At 43.8% G+C, this 17,396-nt stretch overlaps 1 protein-coding gene across 1 annotated transcript in view; it reads right to left on the reverse strand.

Moving 5' to 3' along the window:
• Gnl3l (G protein nucleolar 3 like) overlaps positions 1-17,396 on the reverse strand; it is a 32,774-nt gene that overhangs the window by 13,059 nt on the left and 2,319 nt on the right. Inside the window, exons 2-9 of the mRNA XM_076561802.1 lie at positions 17,323-17,392; positions 8,459-8,499; positions 7,767-7,874; positions 6,453-6,569; positions 5,238-5,321; positions 4,797-4,932; positions 3,871-3,971; positions 1,924-2,068 (exon numbers count right to left, since the gene is read on the reverse strand). Of these exons, the coding sequence (XP_076417917.1) occupies positions 1,924-2,068; positions 3,871-3,971; positions 4,797-4,932; positions 5,238-5,321; positions 6,453-6,569; positions 7,767-7,874; positions 8,459-8,499; positions 17,323-17,341 (751 nt within the window). The 5' untranslated portion in view covers positions 17,342-17,392. The remainder of the gene's footprint in view (positions 1-1,923; positions 2,069-3,870; positions 3,972-4,796; positions 4,933-5,237; positions 5,322-6,452; positions 6,570-7,766; positions 7,875-8,458; positions 8,500-17,322; positions 17,393-17,396) is intronic.

The raw sequence follows: 17,396 nt of genomic DNA on the forward strand, positions 1-17,396 counted from the left end.
TACGTTCAACTCTCTCACATATGTGCCTGGGAAGATCTGGGCACTTACCAGGAAGTCTATATACCTCTATGTGTCTCTTGGTCATTTTCATTTCAAATATGATTGATTTTCCCTTTTTTTTTTTCTTCTTTTTTTGGTTTTTCGAGACAGGGTTTCTCTGTGTAGCTTTGTGCCTGTCCTAGAACTCACTCTGTAGACCAGACTGGCCTTGAACTCAGCGATCTGCCTAGCTCTGCCTCCGGAGTGCTGGGATTAAAGGCGTGCGCCACTGCCGCCCGGCTGCTTTTCCCTTTCATTGGACCTCTCACTGAACTGCTCTCACAGCTCTAGGCATCTAAAAGGCCCTTTCCCATTCTGGACACTATCTGTTCTGATCCTCTCCACCCCACCAATTCCATGTCTGACCACATGGTTACTATGTTCCTTCTCTCTGGAGTTCGTCTACAGAAACGTGCCCATCTGTGTTTCATTATGGCCTTGTTGTTCTAACTGTCTTTAATTCTCTCTATGCAAACGTTTCTGTCTCATTACAGACATGTCCGTTTGTTTCTCCATGATTCTAGGTTGCATCGGACGGTTACAGTGTATCTGGGCACATGTAGTATCCCTGTGGCTTATTTGCTCTGAGGAAACAGAGACAGTAGTGTGAGTGTGGAAGAATTTGGTCTGGACATTTTGCCTGAGTCTGTCTGTGCCTGTAGATGTATCCCTTCCAGGCCTGTACATGACTCCATGCATAGGGATTTACATGTTCTTAAGGATCTGTATGTGTGTGGGGGCCTATGTTGTATATTCTTTTGTGTCATAACTATCTCTTTCTTTCAAACTTGGCGTCATTCCTGTAATGTTTATTTGATATGCGTATCTACACAAGTACATATCCCCAGTGTCTGTTCTTTTTTTTAAATAATTTATTTTTATTTTATGTGCATTGGTGTTTCGCCTGCATATATATATATATATATCTGTGTGAAGGTGTCAGATCCCCTAGAACTGGAGTTACAGACAATTGTGGGTTGTCATGTGGGTGATGGGAATTGAACCCAGGTCCTCTGGAACCTGGTTCATCTCTCCAGCCCCATGTCTGTTCTTCTTTACCATGCCTTCTACAGGTCTCTGTACACACTTTGTTTCCTGTTATTTTTAACACCGGGGGACTGAACCCAGGGTCTCACACATACTAGGGAAACCTTCCACAACTGAGGAACACTCTCAGCTTCTTTTGCTTTTTTATGAATCAAGGTCTCACTAAGTTACTTAAAGCTGGCCTTGAACTCAAACTTTCCATCTTCCAAAGCAGCTAGCATTACAGGTCTGGCCACATAATTGTTTTTAATGTCCCTCTGGCATTTCTCTGGGGTGATATATCCTTCACTCTCTTTATGACTGTCACTTCAATTTGTCTTTTTCATTGCCCATCCACTTTGTAATCTGGCCTCCCTGTTCTTTTGGCGTGCTGTCTTTTCAAGTGTATGGTGTATAACTACACATTTTCTGTCTGGTTCTCTTCAGTATCTCGAGCTGAGACTCTTTCCTTCCCTGATGATCTCTGCCTGCCTCTCAATTGCCCCAATCCCCTTTCACCCCCTTCTACAGTACTGTGGGTTTCAGAAAGACCACACTTAAGCCTCTGCTCCACCTTATTTCCTTTGGTGGGTCTCACTGTTCTCATCTGTAAGAGGTGGGTGGACCACACTTTCCTCCCATAGCTCTGACAGACTGTAGTGTTTTCGGATCTTATTTGGTTCTAACGGTGGTGAATCTGAATATGCCTTCCCACGCCCACTAGCCAAACTGCAAATTGCAAAGCCACTCCTGAACCCCTCTTCTCTTCCCCAAAGAAACAACACAGAATTCCAAACCCTGTCCCTCCTTCCTTGTCCAAGGAAGGAGTGTGCCCCATGCTAATTTGCGCAGCCTTACCGACAACCCCCACTCGAATGTGGGTACGCACTTCCCCCAGGCGGCAATAGTTCCCCAGGACCCTCATGAGGTTTTCAGCTCCAAAACAGGCTTTGCTTTTCAACAGTGACTCAGAAGCCTGGTCCACTGGAACTTTACACCGAGTCTGAAAATGAGGTATATTACAAAATGGGCATCAGGTGGGAGACAGATTCTATGCTCAAATTGCCAACCTGCAGTGGAATATTCAGAACCACTCTGGAATCACGAATCAGCAGCTACATTCCAGCTCTTCCTTGCTTCTAGTTGGTGTATCTTTTTTTGTTTGTTTGTTTGTTTGTTTTTTGAGACAGGGTTTCTCTGTGTAGCCTTGGCTGTCCTGGAACTCGCTCTGTAGATCAGGCTGGCCTCGGACTCAGAGAGATCCATCTGCTTCTGCCCCCCCCCCAAGTGCTGGGATTAAGTTGTTCTGTCTTTATTTCTCCAATTTTCTCTGTTCCTTCTCCTGCCTCCACATACATGACTTTTGCCTTCCCATAGCAGAAACATGAAGACATCCTAGCTTGAGGCAAGAAAGGTTTCATTTCTAGCTCTCTCATTCCCAAGACTATGAGGAAAAGCCTGCTTCCCTTCCCGGGGCCTTTGTGTCTCATACGCCCAAAAGGAAAGCCTGCCTCTCTACCTGTGCAGACATGCCTGGCCCAAAGCTGATCTTTCCTTGACCTCTCACACCGGACAAGACCATCCCAACCTCCCTACTTTTATTGTTGATGGGGGGGGGGCGGGGTGGAGCCACAAAATTATGTTAGACATACTATGTTGGCAAGAGTGTAGGGAAAGAGGCCCTCTTCACACATCCATCTACCCAAGTGGGAAGAGGATTACTTGGCATAGCTATTATAAAGGATCATTTGTCAGTGTCTGAGAAAATATCAAAAGCATAAGGCCTATGTATGACCAAGCCACACCATAGCCCAGTACTTAGCTTACACCGACACTTGTCTACATGCCAAGGAGATACATGCAAATAGATTAACAAACACTGCTTAAATAATAATAAAAAAAAACTGGAAAATAGGGGCTCGGTGGTAGAATGTCTGTCTACACAGGCAAGATGCTCTATGTTCCATTCTTAGCATTGTAAAAAAACAGAGTGCAAAACTGAAAACCTTGTCCCCCAATAACCACTTTACCTCCCCCAAAACAACCAACATTACTGTAATACTTCAGTATTTGTAAGTATTCTATATTGATATCAATCGGAAGTATTTTGCCGTATTTGGGTTCCTTTTAAAAGATTTATTTAAAATTTATTTAGTTACTAAAGTTGTGGTGGTGGCACATGCCTTTAATCCCAGCACTCAGGAGGCAGAGGCAGGAGTATCTCTGAGTTTGAGACCAGCCTGGTCTACAGAGAGAGTTCCAGAACAGCCAGGGCTACACAGAGAAACCCTGCCTTGAAAAGAAAAGAAAACAAAACAAAAAAGATTTATTTACTTTATGTGTATGAGTGTTTTGCCTGTATGTATGTCTGTGCACCACATGCATGCCTATTATCTGGAGAGGTCAGGAGAGGATGCCAAATCCCCTGGAACTGGAGTTACAGATGCTTGTGAGCTGCCATGTAGGTGCTGGGTACTGAACCTGGGTCCTCTGGAAACGAGTGCTCTTAACCCCCGAGCCATCATCTCTCCAGCCTCCTATGTCTTGTTTTAAAGAAGGAAGGGAAGGGAATAGTTTTTTGAAGAGTTAACAAGTAGTTAACTCTATTTCCCAGCTCTCCTATAGACAGTATACACTACTGTTTCCTCACAGCCAGAAAAAAGCATGCTTTCTGAAGAGCAGTAATACGGGAAGAAGTAAAGTAAAATAAAAATTAACAAGTCACCCACTAGAGGAATCACTTCAGTCCGAATCATAACAGCTGCAACCTTGGCCCCAGACCACAATGAAAGAGGCCAGGCTTACCAATTTGATCTGATGCTGGGTGCTGGCTTTGAAAGCCACGGTTGGCAACTCATTCTGAAGGTACTCCAGCCATTTTTCCACAATCTCCTTGGGAACCAGGTCTGGGAAAAACAGGTGGGACTTGTAAGAACATTATTCCCATGGCTTCCTCCAAGCCACACACCTATGTCTAGGCCTACCTCCTACTAACAGATCTCCCCTCTTGCCCTAACTGTCCCTGCCTAGTCCCCGGGATGGAGTTACAAAGGACAATTCGACCTGCAGGACAAGTTGGCCGTCCCTGAGAAGGCTTACTCTCTTGAAGAAAATATGTAAAGAAGCAGTTTGTCCCAGACATCCCCCTTCCATTGCAAAGTGCCCAAATATCTTATTCCCATTCCCTTTCCTAATCACCCCACGCTGGGTTAAGTGTCAAGAATGGCTATGATTTGTGAAGTGCTGGTGATACACCAAGCTCTTCATTAATTCTCACAACAAAGCTGTGGGACTGCGATGGTCATGTCCTGTTTACTACTAGAGAAATAGAAGTCCTCATGAGTGACATGAGCTACCAGCTATCACGAAGAAAACAGCAAAAGTAGGATAAGACTAACACCTCAGTGAGTCCCAAGCCATGTGCTCTCTTGTCCCAATCTTTGAGTTCCAGTTTGTGGGGACAGGGCTCCAAGAATGACCAGGCACAGAACCTGCTCAACATTGCAAGGAAAAGGGCTGAGAGGCAAACAGGCTCAGATTCTACCCCCAATCCGTGCTACATTCTGTATGTGTGTGTGTGGATACCAGACAATATTTCTGCCTTTGGAAATCTGAACAAGATTTCCTCTGAATGGCTATTCTGAAAGCCACTGAGTTGCTGTCTCAGTGCCTAATCTGAGCTAGCCTTAGCTTAACCCTTCCCTGCCTTACCCAGTCTTTCCAAAACCTACCAATCTTATTCAAGACCAAGACCAGCTTCTTGTTGCCTTCTGCTCGAAGGACAGTCTCCTCCATCTGGAAACAGCGGCAGCCCAATGGGTCTCTGGCATCCAAGACTTCCAGAATCACATCAGAGTACTCTACTACCTGCAGGACAGAAAATACAAAGGAAGAAGGCTGAGAATGGACTAGGTAGTAGTCTCCATTTCAGTAAGAAAAAATCAGAAATGAAGACATGAAAATGCACTGAGGTCCCCGCCAAAAGGCTTTAAGAAATGGATACTTGTTATGTAGCTTAAGTCTATACTCCCAATACTTGTGATGATGAGACAAAGGGCCTGCAAGGAGTTCAAGGCTTGGAATACATAGTGAGTTCTAGGTAAGCCTAGGCTACAGAATAAGACCTATCTAAAAAGAAAACAAAGAAAGAAGAAAAAAATGAATCCTCCTACCTTACGAAACTCCTTGTAATAGGCCTTCCGTGTAGCCTCATCATCCAACTGAGGAAACATATTTAATTCCTGCAAAACTTCCTCCTAAAAGAGGGGGAAAAAGCATAATAATCTATGGGGAAAAGGGCAAGTAGATGCAAAAAGGGAGGAAAAAGAAAGAAGGGACGAGAAGGAAGAAGGGAAGATACACGAGAACCAACAAGGCTTTTGAAGAACACAGGAAACTGGAGGATACATGTGAGTCCCAGACCACTTAAAAGTAGCACTGAATGGGCCACCACAAAGGCTCAGCCACTCAAAGTGCTCACTGGGAAGTCTGCTGATCTGAGTTCAATTCCTGGAACCATGGTAGAAAGACACAATTGACTCCAGAGAGGTGTTTGGTGACCTCTATACAATTGCATTTTCTCTCTCTCTCTCTCTCTCTCTCTCTCTCTCTCTCTCTCTCTCTCTCTCTCTCTCTCTCTCTCTCTCTCTCCCTCCTTCCCTCCCTCCCTCCCTCCCTCCCTCCCTCTCCCCTCCCTCTCTCTCTCACACACACACACACTATAATACTAAATAAGTTTTATTTTTTTTAAAGTAGGACTGCCAACAACCAAAAGTGCTGGGAAACTAGAAAAGTAGACAGATCCATGGGATCTGTGTGTATTCCTATGTGTGCATGTGCATTTGAGCACCAGCCAAATGTCTGCTTGGTCACAAGAGTGTGGAAAAGGCAGGATAAAGGGGGAAGGTATGAAAAAATAATCTATGAGGCACATGGAACCAGGAAACAAAACCTTTACTGAAGTCATCGAGGCTGTCAGAGCTGCAAGTGCATACCGTGCTTGTGAGACGCCAGACGCCAGAAAGGGAAGAAGGACACCCACAGGGATACACTCTGCATCTGCTCCTCTATGTCTCAGTCTTCCTTCATATGCTCCCTCCTAGAGCGCTCCCCAGCTATTCCTCTCCTGGTCCCTAGCCCCACTGCCACTCCATGTTTAGGCTCAAGCCTGGGAGAGGCATTCTCCACCGACGTGTGCTCCCAGGCATGCTGCAAACAGCCCCTTTTCTCCCTCTTCTCCTTCCTCTCTCTCCCAACTGTTTTCCTTCTCTCTCTTTCTCTTTTCCCCCTTGAGACAAGTTTCACTATACAGCCATTTTCATTTCTTCCTCTACAGCAGAGCAGCACTCCACTCCAATCCCACCCAGCAGCGCGAGGTGCTCTCTTACCTTGTGCTCAAACTCCTCCTGACGTTTCAGGACATCCTGGCAATAGCTCTCAATGGTCCTGTGTCTTTGTCTCTCTTGCTCCCGGGCAACCTGCTGCTTCTCCCTCATCTCCTCAACCTAACAAATAAACACGCACTGTGACTGGAACTGAGTAGCTCTGCCGTCCACAGGAGAGAAGGAATGGGGATACAGGAAAAGGACAGAGAGGAGAACAGAATATTTGGGAAGAAAAAGACAGAGAAACTAGGGGAAGGAGAGTGGTGGAGAAAAATGACAAGAAGAGCTGGGTGTAGTGGCCCACAACTGTCAACTTGAGAGGCTAAGGCAGGAGAATTGCCATTAGGTCTAGGCCAGCCAGGACCACATACTGGACTCTAGGCCACCAGGCCAGCCAGAGCTATATAGCAAGACCCTGTATCATTCAAGCCAGTCTCAAGAAATATAAAAAAGGACTAGGCAAGGTGGCTCCAGGGGTAAAAAGTCTTGCCATGCAAGCCTGACAACATGAGTTCAATTCCTGGAATCTATGGTGGAAGGAGAGAACTGACTCCAAAAATTGTCCTCTGACCTCTACATATGCACCATAACGGCCGGGGGGGGGGGGGGGGGGGCGCGGGCGGGGAGGGGGCCCACACTTGCTCCCTCCCACCACCACCTCCACCACAAATAAGAAAAAAAGTATAGTAATTAAAATTACTAAGAGTTGAAAAGAATAAAAGAAAGAAAAATAAAAGAGTACCTGAGAAGCAGAGAGAGAAGCATTCTGAACGGAAAACAATCGAGTCCAGAGAAGGACAAGGTCATAGGATGTACCGAGCAGAAAGGGAGCTGCCACACTGGCACATACTACTACTCAGGGTTTGAGGGGGAAGGATTTCATGAGCCCAAGCATCCAAGACCAGCCTGGGCAGCAAAGCAAGATCGTGCCTCAACCAACCAAGAAAACAGGGAAAAGGCAGCAAGAGACCGCAAGGGCTAGTCACAGAGGAAGGAGACACCCAAGAACGGGAGATGACAGAGTCAGATGAGAGAGCTTTAAGGAAAGCATGGTCTCAAATGGGACACGGGGGGTGTAGAGGGGAGGCCAGCAGTAGGGGTTTCAGTGGAACACTGGAAACACAAGCCAGACAGCAATGAACTGGGAGGGTGGAACAAGGTGAGCAAATGGAAAACTTAAAAGCAGTATCAATGTAACCTGCCTCACTCCGCCAACCCCCAACACAAAGAGCATCAAGAAGCTCTGCCCTTCGGCCCAACACTTATGCAGATCACATATTCAGACCAGGCATTGCTCCCCAAAGACAAAAGGCTCACCCTTTTCTTCTTTAACTCAGCCTCCCGACTGGCGTGATCATTGCCATGAACCAACTGGGGAGCAGATGATGGTCTGGATGTTACTTTCTTCCCATTCTGCCTTGCAGGCTGATTACCAAACAAGAAAAGAAAAAATAAGCATAGTTCATGAATCTATGGAAAACACCTTACAGTCAGAGGAGCAGGGGAATATAGCCTGGATGGGGGTTCTTCCCAGAAATTTGCTTGTCTAGCTAGGACAAGACCGTTCTCCACTAGCCAGGCAGGGACTGATAGGTAAGTGGTGGGGACAAGGGCAGCCAGGATGGTTTCCCAAAGCCAAAGGGAACCCTTTCCTGACAAATAGGTCTTGGGACCCACAGCACAAGACCTGAGAACTTGTCAAAAATACAAATTTGGAGGCTGAGGGTGTGTGGCTCATTGGTAGAGCACTTGCCTGGTATGTTCAAGGCCCTGAATTTGATACCAAAACACACAGGGATGGCAATAATCCCTAACAAGTAACCCAAGCACAAAGCAGTCTATAGCTTTTGGAAGGAACTTCATATATGCAGGTGACTGCTGCAGCCTTGAGTGGCAGAAAAAGCCAGATCTGTTCATCCCAATGAGGTACTTTATCCAGAGTCACCCAATAACTACTGAACCGACCTCCAACAATACACATACATCACCTGAAGGTAAGGCCCACTTACCTTCTTACAGCCTTTGGAACCTTTACCTGGTTTTTTGTTTTCTGCAAAAAAAAGAGAGAGAAGAGAAATAAGAGCTATCAGCCACTTACCCAATGTTTGTTAAGCTTTAATCATAAGGCAGACTAACTAGGAAATTTAGAGGCCTTGGAAGCCATGTCTGTCCAGATCCAGCGAGCTACAGATGGTAAAGTCAGTGCCAAGAGGAAGTAACTAGGTATAACACTTGGAGAATTATTTCCGTGCAAACTCCATAAATTACTAATGGAATTCTATTGAGCGACCCAAACATGTATTTGTAGCTACCTCTCCTCACCACTCCCAAAGTCCTGCTTAGGACACCTGTGAAACACACCTCTCGGCAGGTCTCTAGGGGTGTTTCTTAGAGGCTGAAATGTGGGTAGTAGTATCATCCCATGGACTAGAATCCCAGCCTGAATCAAAGGGGAAAAAAAACAGAAGCCAGCATTCTGAGTCCCAGCATTCATCTCTCCCTACTTCCCAACCATGGCTGCAATGTGACCAGCTGCCTCCCCTCCATGACTTCCCTGTCATTATGAAATGTAACCCCTCGAATAACGAGTCAAAATAAACTCTTCATTAAGGACATCAGCAACAACCAAATTGATAATCTAGAAGACCAAGGGAGGGAGCTTATTTGGAATGAAAAAGTATAAATGAGGACAAAACTGGAAAATGTAGAAACTAATCTTCAAATAAGAGAATTCTTGAAAAAGAAAGGGTACAAATAAAGAAGCAAATAACTTTTATTTATTCTTCTCTTATATAGTATATCCTGATTGCAGTTTCCCCTCCTTCCTCTCCTCCTAGTCCCCCCAACATCCCCTCCCCCAGATTGACTTCTTCTGTTTCCCTTAAGAAAAGGGCATGGGTTGGGGATTTAGGTCAATGGTAGAGCACTTGCCTAGCAAGCGCAAGGCCCTGGGTTCGATCCTCAGCTCAAAAAAAAGGAAAAAAAGAAAGAAAGAAAAGGGCAGGTCTCTCAGGGATGTCAGCCAAACATGGCATATCAAGTTACAATAAGACGAGGTACATCCAGCTGGGTAGTAGTGCTTTAATCCCAGCATTCAAGAGGCAAAGGCAGGCAGATCTCTGTGAGTTCAAGGCCAGCCTGGTCTACAGAGCGAGTTCCAGGACAGCCAAGGCTGTCCTGGAAATCCTGTCTCAAAAAAAAAATAAAAAAAGGAACACTAGGCATATCCAATATTTTTTTTTAAAAAATAACTGATGAAAATTCTTTACCTTGAAGATAGGCTTAAGGTTTTAGATTGGAAAGGTACATGGGGCATCAAGATTAAAATATGGGTGCCCTGGTTGATTTTCTGGCCAAATTAAGACAAGCTGGAGAAAAGGAAACTACAACTGAGAAAATGTCTCAAGATCTGGCTGTAAGGCATTTTCTTAATTAGGGATCTATAAGGAAGGCCCAGTCCATTGTGGGTGGTGCCACCCCTACGCTCATGGTCCTGGGTTCTACAAGAAAGCAGGCTGAGCAAGCCATGTGGAACAAGTCAGTAAGCAGCACTCCTCCATGGCCTCTGCTTTAGTTTAGCTCCTTCCTCGAGGTTCCTGCCTGCTTGAGTTCCTGTCCTGACTTATTTATTTCAATGATGACTTCGTGAATGGAACATATAAGCTGAAATAAACCTTTTCCTTCCCATGTTGCTTTTGGTAATGGCATTTTATCACAGCAATAGAAACCAAAGACACTGGGTTTGGGGATTTAGTTCAGTAGTCAATTAAATGCTCAGCATACAAAGATCTGGGTTCTAGCCCCAGTAGTGCCAAAAAAGAAAAAGATTAACAACAAAAAACTTTCATCCTAGCATATCCTGATAAAATTTGTGAACTCCATGGATAAAGAGAAAAGTTTTAGGCTGGGCATAGTGGTGGCCCACGCCTTTAATCCAAGTACTCAGGAGGCAGAGGCAGGCAGATGTCTGAGTTTGAAGCCAGCCTGGTCTACATAGCAAGTTCCAGGACAGTCAAGGTTACACTGAGAAACTCTGTCTCAAAAAAAAAACAAAAAAAACAAAAGAGGGGGCTGGAGAGATGGCCCAGCGGTTAAGAGCACTGGTTGTTCTTCCAGAGGACCCAGGTTCAATTCCCAGCACACACACATGGCAGCTCACAACTGTCTGTAATTCCAGTTCCAGGGGATCTGACACCCTCACACCAATGCACATAAAATAATTTTTTAAAAAAAATTTACTTAAAAAAAACCCAAAAGAAAAAAAAGGAGAGAGAAAAGTTTTACAAGAACAAGTATCCAAGCCGGGCGGTGGTGTCGCACACCTTTAGTCCCAGCACTCAGGAGACAGAGCCAGGCGAATCTCTGTAAGTTCGAGGCCAGCCTGGTCTACCAAGTGAGTTCCAGGAAAGGTGCAAAGCTACACAGAGAAACCCTGTCTCAAAAAACCAAAAAAAAAAAAAAAAAAAAAAAAGAACAAGTATCCAAATAAAGGTTCCCAAGAAACAAAAGAAAAGCAGACTCTGAACACTTAATAGAGAAGTCAGTATGGTTGACAGAGAAGCCAGTCCAGTTGAGGGGTTGAGTACCTGTCATCCAAAACACTTTTCATCAGAGGTGTCTCAGCTTTTGATTTTTTGAGTTTGGAATGTTTACATTATAAACAATGAGCTATCATGAGGGAAGAGCTGGGGATGTGGCTCAGTTGATACAGTACTCGTACAAAGCCTTGGGTTCTTTATCTACACCCCCAAAAACCAGCATGGTGGTACACATCTGTAATATCAGTGCTTGGGAGGTGGAGGCAGGAGAACTAGAAATTCAATGTAACTCCTTGGCTATGTAGTGAGTTCAAGACCAGTCTAGGCTACTCTTGGGGGAAGTGAGCCAAGTTAAACTATGAAATTAATTTATGTTTCATACATACCTTAAACACAAAAGCTAAAGTTAATTTTCAATAATTCTATGCATGTAATTTTCACAGTACACTACAATTTCACTTCACACTAAAATTTCACAGTACAGAATTTTTTACTTGAGATATCATGTGGGCATGTAAAAAGTTTCAAGGTTAAAGCATTAGAGCATTAGATTAGGATGTTCAATAAGACCTGGGGAAAGGGACTGATTGTGTCTCAAGCCAAAATCCTCTATCTGATCACTCTTATGTAAAAGTATTTCCTTTCTGGCAAAACTACTGCCAAAAATAGAACTTACAGGATATGGTAGACAATGTATTCAATATGTTCAAGGTCCAGGTGAGAGTGGGGTAGAAAGAAGAGGAAAATGGGAGAGTAGAAGGAGATAAAAACCAAAATTAAATCAGAATAAAGGATGCAAAGTAAAGAAAACAAAATATGATTAGACAGGAAATAGATTAGAACTTATTAATAGATTTAAGAAAATTGGTGATATGACTGAGAACTGTAATTTAAAACCAAGAAGAATAACCCAAGGAACTAGCTCAGATCTAAGACATCAATTTCAACAAACTCCAAGAATCAAGAGATGGACACTGGAAAAGCAAATGCATGAAATGTGCTACAAGTCTCACTCTGGATGGTAGGATCAAAAAAGCTAGTATTTAACGTTGGCAACACAGTAGAAAAAGACAAGTTTAATCATGCTATTAGTTTAGCAAAAAGTGGGAAAAGAAAACAATAAATGTATAATAAGATGGTAGAAATTTGACCAGAATATAGTTGCCATAACAAATGTGAATGTATCAAATTTCCTTGCGGGCGGGATGACAACACAGTCTCATAATGTAGCCCAGGCTTGCCTTGAACTTGTAGCAATCTTCCTGCCTCAGCCTCCCAAGTGCTGGGAATACAGGCAATTTCCCTATCTGAAAACAACAAAATAGAACTCAAGTCTCCTTTACTTCCAAAGCACTTAGCTGCAACAAAAGGAATGTGATAGCTAGAATGAACTAGGTCTCAGTATTTTTACTCAACAATTTCCATCTCCCTAACTTCTTTGGTGACAGAACCCTAGCATTGATATAAGCATGGAAAAGACATCACTTAAAGGAAAGCCTCTACTTCAAAAAGGAGAAGGAAGAGTGGGAACAGAAACGGGAGAAAGGGATAGTCAGTCACTACTCAGCACTACAACACTCGGGATCCTCTGGTCATTCATTGGCTTTACTACAGTTCCTAAGGGGAAACATCTACCACTATGTAGCTGGCAGGTCAGAGTTCTTATTCTGACTCAACACCTACCTAGCTATACAATTTGAAGAACTCTTTTTGTTTTAGAGAGGTGAGTCATACTATTTTATCCAGACTGGTTTCAAACTCTGGCTCAAGCAATTCACCTGCCTCAGTCTCCCCAGTAGCTGGAGCTACACAACTAAAAAAATTTTTTTTTAATTCCTAAGGCCCATTGCCTGCATCTACTAATTAACATGTAGGCCTAAAATCATCAACTCTCCTATCAGTGTCCAGCACAGATCCACCCCTTAATTACCTCTCTCTTCCATACTCTCCACACCCAAATCTCCCTGGTATATGCACAGTTGCACTGACTTCATCTGGCCCCTTCCTCCTCTTCCCTGGCAGCTAACTACCTTGATGTCCTCTGGAAGTCCTGTACATAGGAGGTCAGCACTCTTCAGATGCCGTTAACCTCTCCTCAGGAACAACTGGCCAACCTCCTGCCCTCGGTCTTGGCTCTCCCAACCAGAAAGCTTTACTTTGAAGATTTTTCAAAAGATGGATGTTCTTTCTAGCACATTAATCTTAAAACCAGAAGGCACAGATGTACCTCAGACTCACCACTGTCAGACTGGAACCATATGTCCCCTCTTGTTAGAAAGGAAAAAAATACAACAAAATCCCTGCTGCTCTTCTGGGGTCCCCATCATTCTGCTGTGTCTGTCACTGAAGAGTCCCCTTTCCTCATTTACGGAAATGCACGGCTCACAGCTTTGTTTTCCAAACAAGTTCAGTCACCATCCACTTGGAGGTCACCGGGTAGCCCTTCAATAACCTGGGTTTCCCACTTCCTTGATATCCTCACCTCTAAGGATCTCCACTCCATCTCAGCCACCCAAGCATCCATGCCTATGACTACACTGAAGGGGACACCACCTAGTGTCCTGGACTTCTGAAAGTAGTCTCAGACACCACTCTCCCATCTTCAGGTTTACGTGTCCAGTCTCCCAGATACACAAACCTTTTACTCGGTCCTTATTCATCCAGCCACATCCTGTCCAGCTCCTTTCCCCTCTGTTGCGCCACCGGGACACCTTTACTAGTGCTTATTAATCAACTGCTCAGCAAGCAGGCTGCTTCCAGCTTATAAACCTCTGCCACCAACACTTGCAATTATAAGCTTTTGGGTTTGGGACTTGTTTGAGTTTTTGAGATAGGGTCTCACTGTTATACCAGGCTGGCCTCAGACTCACAGCAGTCCTCCTGTTTCAGCATCCCAAGTGGTGGGATTATAGATATTAATCTCTACATCCAGCTAACAGTTTGCTTTTTTATCTTGCATGTGGGTGTGGATGTGATGCATGTGCTGCACGTGTGTGTTTGCATGTGTGGGGCACATGTAGGTATGGAAGCACACGTGGCTGTTGAGGCCCAAAGTTCACAACATGTCTTCTTCAATTGCTCTCTCAGGGTCTCTCAATTGAACCCAGAGCTCACTGATTTGGGTAGCCTTACCTAGCTGGCTTGCCCATGGGGACTGCTATCTCTGCCTCTGGAGTACAGGGATAACAAGAGGCTGCCATGCCTGCCCAGCTTTTATGTGGGTCCTGGGGATTCGAACTCTAGTCCTCATGCTTACATGGAAGGCACTTTATCTAATAAGCCATCTCTCCAGGCTAGATTTTTTTTTCTCTTTTGAGATGCATCTCAATATACAACTCAGATTGGCCTAAAACTTGCAGAAATCCTGCTTCTGTCTCCAGCATGCTGGGATTAGAAGTAAGAATCACTATGCTTGGTCACTGTAAACTTTTTAAATTATAAAGCACAACCTCCTTTAAGTGACCATTCAAAACTGATCAACTAAAATTGCATGGGGGTAAAGTTCAGGTATAGATCATTTACCTAGTACACACAAGGTCCTGGGTTTTAATACACAGCACCACAGAAAATGTAGCTAAATACTCGGTAAGACTCCCCCAGCAGAGTATGGTGGCTCATGCCTGTAATCTCAGCCCTTGGGAGGCAGAGGTAGGAGAGATGCTATAAGTTCCAGGCTATTTACATTGTGAGTTGGGGCTGCCTGGGCTACAGAGTGAAACCCTACCTCGATGAAAGCACTGAAAATAAAAAATTATTTATTAAAGGCTCATGCCTTTAATCCCAGCAGTCAGGGCTACACAGAGAAAACCTGTCTCATAAAAAAAGGGGGGGGGTCTTTTTGAAGGCTGAAAGACCAGCAATTCGTCCACATGGTCTGTTTTAGTTAAGAAAAAATTTAACATTCAGAAATCAGGCAATGCTAAATTCCAAGGATCAATAGAGTCTGAATGTTGGCAGAGTGGTTTGAAACAAGGTCTTGCTATATAATCTACGCTGGTTGGAATTCCCTATGCAGTTAAGACTGGTCTTAAACTTGCAACAATTCTCCTACTTATGTCTCCTGAGTGCTAGGATTATAAGGATGCATGGCCATGACTAATAAGACTGGGGAATGAAATATATATATATATATATTTATATATACATATATATTGAGACAAGGATTTTCAAGTTCCAGGCTGGCCTAGAACTCAGAGATCTGTCTGTCTCTGCTGGGATTAAAGGTATATGCCACTATACCTGTCTGAAATATTTAATCCAATACTTATAACACAGTTATAAGGCTCTGCATATCTATGGGTGATACATCCACAGACTCAATTAACTGAAACAATAACTGCATCTAGAGGCCAGCAAGATGGCTCAGTGGGTAAAGGAACTTGCCACTAAGCTTCATGAATTGAATTCGATCCCTGGGGCCCACATAATGGAAGGATCTCACTCCTGAAAGATGTCCTCTGACCTTCACACATGTACCATGGCATGCATATGAACAAACAGACTAGATTAAGGAACTGTATGTGTACTGGATATTATTTGTCATCATTTCCTAAACAAGTCTAACAACCATTTACATATGATCTACATTCTATTAGATCATTACAAGTAGCCTTGAAAAGTTTTAAAACACAGGGGAAGATATGTGTAGACTAGATGCAAATGCCATGCTGTTTTACAGAGGGAATTGAATATTCACTGATTTTTTTTTAATCTGCCAAAGATCTTGAAAAATGGTCTCCTATGGAAACAGAGAAATGATTGTACTTATAAAAGTGCTTACAAAGTACCAGGCACTGTTCTAACCATTTCATCTCTTTAAAGTCATTAATTCTTCATAATTCCAGATACTCAGGAGACTAGGATGAGAGGATGCCTTGTGCCCAGCATTTGAGACCATTATGAGAAATACTGTGAGACACAATCTCAAAAAACTACCCTGGAACCAGCAAAATGATTCAGTGGGTAAAAGGCTGCTTGTCAGCAAGCCTGACAACCTAAATTCAATCCCGTTGGCTCACATGGCAGAGGGAGAGAAGTGACTCCCACAAGTTGTCTCTGACCTCCACATATGTGCCATGCCAATACAAGCGTGCATTCGCACTCGCGCACGCGCGCGCACACACACACAAATGAATAAATAGTTTTTAATCCTATTCTGAGCATGGTTTCATAAACCGGTAGCCCTAGGACTAAGGAAATGGAAACAGGAACATTAGAAATTCAAGGTTGCCGGGTGGTGCACTCCTTTCATCCCAGCACTCAGAAGGCAGAGGCAGGTGGATCTTTGCGAGTTGGAGGCCAGCTTGGTCTACAAATCAAGTTCCAGGACAGCCAGGGCTGTTACACAGAAAAACCCTGTCTAGAAAAAGAAAGAAAAAGTTCAAAGTCATCCTCAACTACATAGTGAGTTTAAGGCCAGGTTGGTCTACATGAGCACCGACTGAAAAAGAAATTCCTCCTGACAGGTGTGGTGCCTCATGACAGCAATGCCAGCAATTCAGGGATGGAGTCAGGCAGAAAGATGACAAAGCCAGCATAGGCTACCTGGAAAGACCCTATGTCAAGACAAACAAAATCCCCAAAACAATACAAATAGGGAGACATCATAATTAATGACCTCTGTGTTGTAAATAAGGAAAGTGGAGTTAAATGACTTGGCCAAGGCTACAGAGCTAATTAAAAAAAGAAAAACAGAGGTGAGATTGAAACTCAATGTGGCTCCAGCATAAAACCAGTACAACTTATGGTATCAGCTGAAAGATGTAAGTTATAAAGACAGATATGCTGGGGGCTATTATGCAGCATCATATACTATTTACTGCTGTTTACCTCAGATTCAGCCACTTCCCCTTGCTGAGCCTCCATTTTCTCATCTATGAAATGAGAATGGGGAGAAAGGAAGAACTAACAACCTTACAAGAAGTTATGAGAATTACAAAGGTACCATATGTAAAAGACTCGGACTGAGAGAGCAGGGACATACTGAGTAATTTTGAAGTTGTGAGCTAAGCCTAGCACCACATTCCTACAGCCTCAATACTTGAGAGGCTGATGCAGGATAAAAGGGGAGTTTAAGGCCACAATGGACTACTTAAAGAACTTGAGGCTAGTCTAAAAAACAAACAAACAAAAAAACACATGTGGTGGAGCATGCCTGCAAATCCAGCACTTGGGAGGTTCAGGCAGGAGGATCAAGAGTTCAAGACTAGCCTCAGATACACAGCAAATTCAAGGCCAACCTCAAAACAAATAAAAAAGAAAAACAGCAAAGTTGTTGTGAAATAACATGAATACTGAATGTATAGGACTGGGAGAGGGTGGTAGAGGAAACTCACTGTGTCTAAGCTTCATCATGATGATCAGACAAGCTTGCCAAGAGAAACGTTCAAATCTGCCACTTTCTTCCTGT

Source organism: Peromyscus maniculatus, chromosome X (assembly GCF_049852395.1).
Source record: "Peromyscus maniculatus bairdii isolate BWxNUB_F1_BW_parent chromosome X, HU_Pman_BW_mat_3.1, whole genome shotgun sequence".
Classification (NCBI taxonomy): domain Eukaryota; kingdom Metazoa; phylum Chordata; class Mammalia; order Rodentia; family Cricetidae; genus Peromyscus; species Peromyscus maniculatus.